Source organism: Myotis davidii, unplaced genomic scaffold, assembly GCF_000327345.1.
Source record: "Myotis davidii unplaced genomic scaffold, ASM32734v1 scaffold329, whole genome shotgun sequence".
Taxonomy (NCBI): Eukaryota; Metazoa; Chordata; class Mammalia; order Chiroptera; family Vespertilionidae; genus Myotis; species Myotis davidii.
The window spans coordinates 1,386,077-1,388,635 of record NW_006300374.1 but is presented as its reverse complement, the minus strand read 5'-3'; the positions used below and the strand labels follow the sequence as shown (position 1 = coordinate 1,388,635).

The window sequence follows — 2,559 nt, the reverse complement described above, 5'->3', positions numbered from 1 at the left end:
ACTTAATTAGAGACCATTTTCCTAGTTTCTACTTGAAAATAAAACAAACAAAAAAAAACCATAATCCTCATTTGTGGTACCTTTAATAAAGAAGAAAATCTATTCAGAAAAAATAATCAAAATAGTTGAGTCAGAGGGTTAAGAATAACATGCCCCTAACACCAAAAGGCCTACTTTGTGTCATCAACAGACCACTAAAGAGGGCCACTGAGGGCCACAGAATTGACTCACAAACATGGACAATTCTTTAATCACGCTGACTGGGCAGGGACCTCACATGAGTTACCAGAGTTGCTCACAACTGTCTCATACCATTTTTACTACTCAAGGAGGCACGGGGCGGTCCCTGAACATGCACACCCTTTGTTCTCAAGCTCCTCATTTTAACAAATATAGGACTTTATATTCTCAACCACAGCACCACTGACATTTTAGGTCCCCAAATCCTCTATTTGTGGGGGGTTGTCTTATGCACTGTAGGATGTTTAGCAGCATCCCTAGTCTCTACCCACTAAATGCAAATAGCATGGCAACCAAAAATGTCTCCAGACATCGCCAAATACAGGCAAAAGAACCCCCAAGAATTACTTCATTAGAGCTATCAAGAAGTACAAGAGGAGTAACTAGTCTATTTCATGATAAGTCCATACAAGTTCCTGCATGAGAAACTCGCCATGAATAATAAGTATTTCCCTCAAAAGGAAAAAACAGCAACAGTTGCAGCAATCCACTTACCTGAAGAAGGTGAGCAGGAACACGACAACATGATGATGGCTGAACTGGGACAGCAGAGTTCCTCTCTGAAAAACACTTGGCCAGGCCATGTTCTTCCTGACCTTCCTTCCAGTCTTTGACCTTAAAATTTGGATAGTGAATGGCTTACACCATTTCTTCTTCCTGGAAAGGCAAAATACATTATTAACATTACTCAGTTTATCCCAACACTGAATTACTTAGGCTTACAGCCAGTCAGCATATAATCAGGCCTTGAAAAAAAAATCATGTGGGCTAGCTGACACCAGAAAACCAGGTGGGTAATTACGTTTTACAGCAGTTCGCTAGTCCTTTTAAAAAAAGGAATCCTTGACCAAAGGTTACACCCTAATAGGAAGAACTCTCATGCAAACTGATAAGAAAATCACCCACTTTAACAGAAAAAAATGAGCAAAGAAAATGAATAGACAATTCAGAAGAAATGAAATGGCTATTAAACTTACCAAATAATATCTCACTAGGAATATAAAAAATGCTAATAAAGGCAAGAAAATGTTTGCATAGTTAAAACAGACTGTGGCCTGGGGGACATCTGTAATACTCTCAACGATAAAGATAAGTAAATTTAAAAAAACACATCAGCTTGTGGCCAATATAGCTCAAAGTGCAATGATTTCTGAACTCTCATATGATGTTGATGGAAGTGAAAATTAGTACAGTATTACAGGAAGACAATCTGGCCAAGTTCATCAAGAGTTTTTGACACAGTCCGGCTGGCGTGGCTTAGTGGTTGAGTGTCCACCTACGAACCCGGAGGTCACGGTTCGATTCCTGGTCAGGGCACATGCCTGGGTTGTGGGCCTGGTCCCCAGTAGGGGGTGTGCAGGAGGTAGCCAATCAATGATTCTCTCTTATCACTGATGTTCCCCCTCTCCATTCCTCTATGAAATAAAAATACATATATTTAACATGATGAATTAACTTTTTAATAAGATGAGAAAATGTCAAATGAAAAAGTATAAATATAATGAACTCCATATTTACGTACTATTTTTTAATAATTCTTTATTGTTGAAAGTATTACATATGTCCCCTTATACTCCCCATTCATATTTACATACTATTTACAAATAAGTAGGGAATATGTTAGTTCTTCTTAAGTAGTAGAATTAGGATTAATTTTAATTTTCTATATACTTCCCTAAAAATTCTACAATAAATGTATGTATCACTTTTTTTTTATATTTTATTGATTTTTTTACAGAGAGAAAGGGAGAGGGATAGAGAGTTAGAAACATCCATGAGAGAGAAACATCGATCAGCTGCCTCCTGCACATCCCCCACTGGGGATGTGCCCGCAACCCAGGTACATGCTCTTGACCGGAATCGAACCTGGTCAAGTCCGCAGGCTGACGCTCTATCCACTGAGCCAAACTGGTTAGGGCTGTATATATCACTTTTATAATCAAGAGGGAAACATCCAACAGCATTGAACAAGTCCTATAATTGATCTGCATATTAGGAAAAATTAAATTAACAAAATGACTTGTATGAGAAATGCACTATAATAGTCAAGGTAGGAGACAAACTCAAAAGCTCCCAATACTTAAATTAGCAAATCATAGGGCATTGCTTTCAAGGCTGTGCTCCCTATAACTGCTATTATACTCCCATTTTCACTAGTCACAGCTTGGTGATGTATCCAAACTTTAAATGATGCAAGACCCAGGTGAAAGGCCTTTCTTTATTTTTTTTAATGATTTTTTAGACAGTGAAAGGGAGAGAGAAAGATCAATCAGTTGTCTCCCATACGTTCCCGACTGGGGATCAAACCCACAACCTAGG

At 38.4% G+C, this 2,559-nt stretch overlaps 1 protein-coding gene across 1 annotated transcript in view; it reads right to left on the bottom strand.

Annotated features, from left to right (window-relative positions):
• SLC37A3 (solute carrier family 37 member 3) overlaps positions 1–922 on the bottom strand; it is a 36,197-nt gene extending 35,275 nt beyond the window's left edge. The window contains exon 1 of the mRNA XM_006777101.2: positions 736–922. Within this exon, the coding sequence (XP_006777164.1) occupies positions 736–824 (89 nt within the window). The 5' untranslated portion in view covers positions 825–922. The remainder of the gene's footprint in view (positions 1–735) is intronic.
• Between the last annotated feature and the right edge of the window lie 1,637 nt (positions 923–2,559).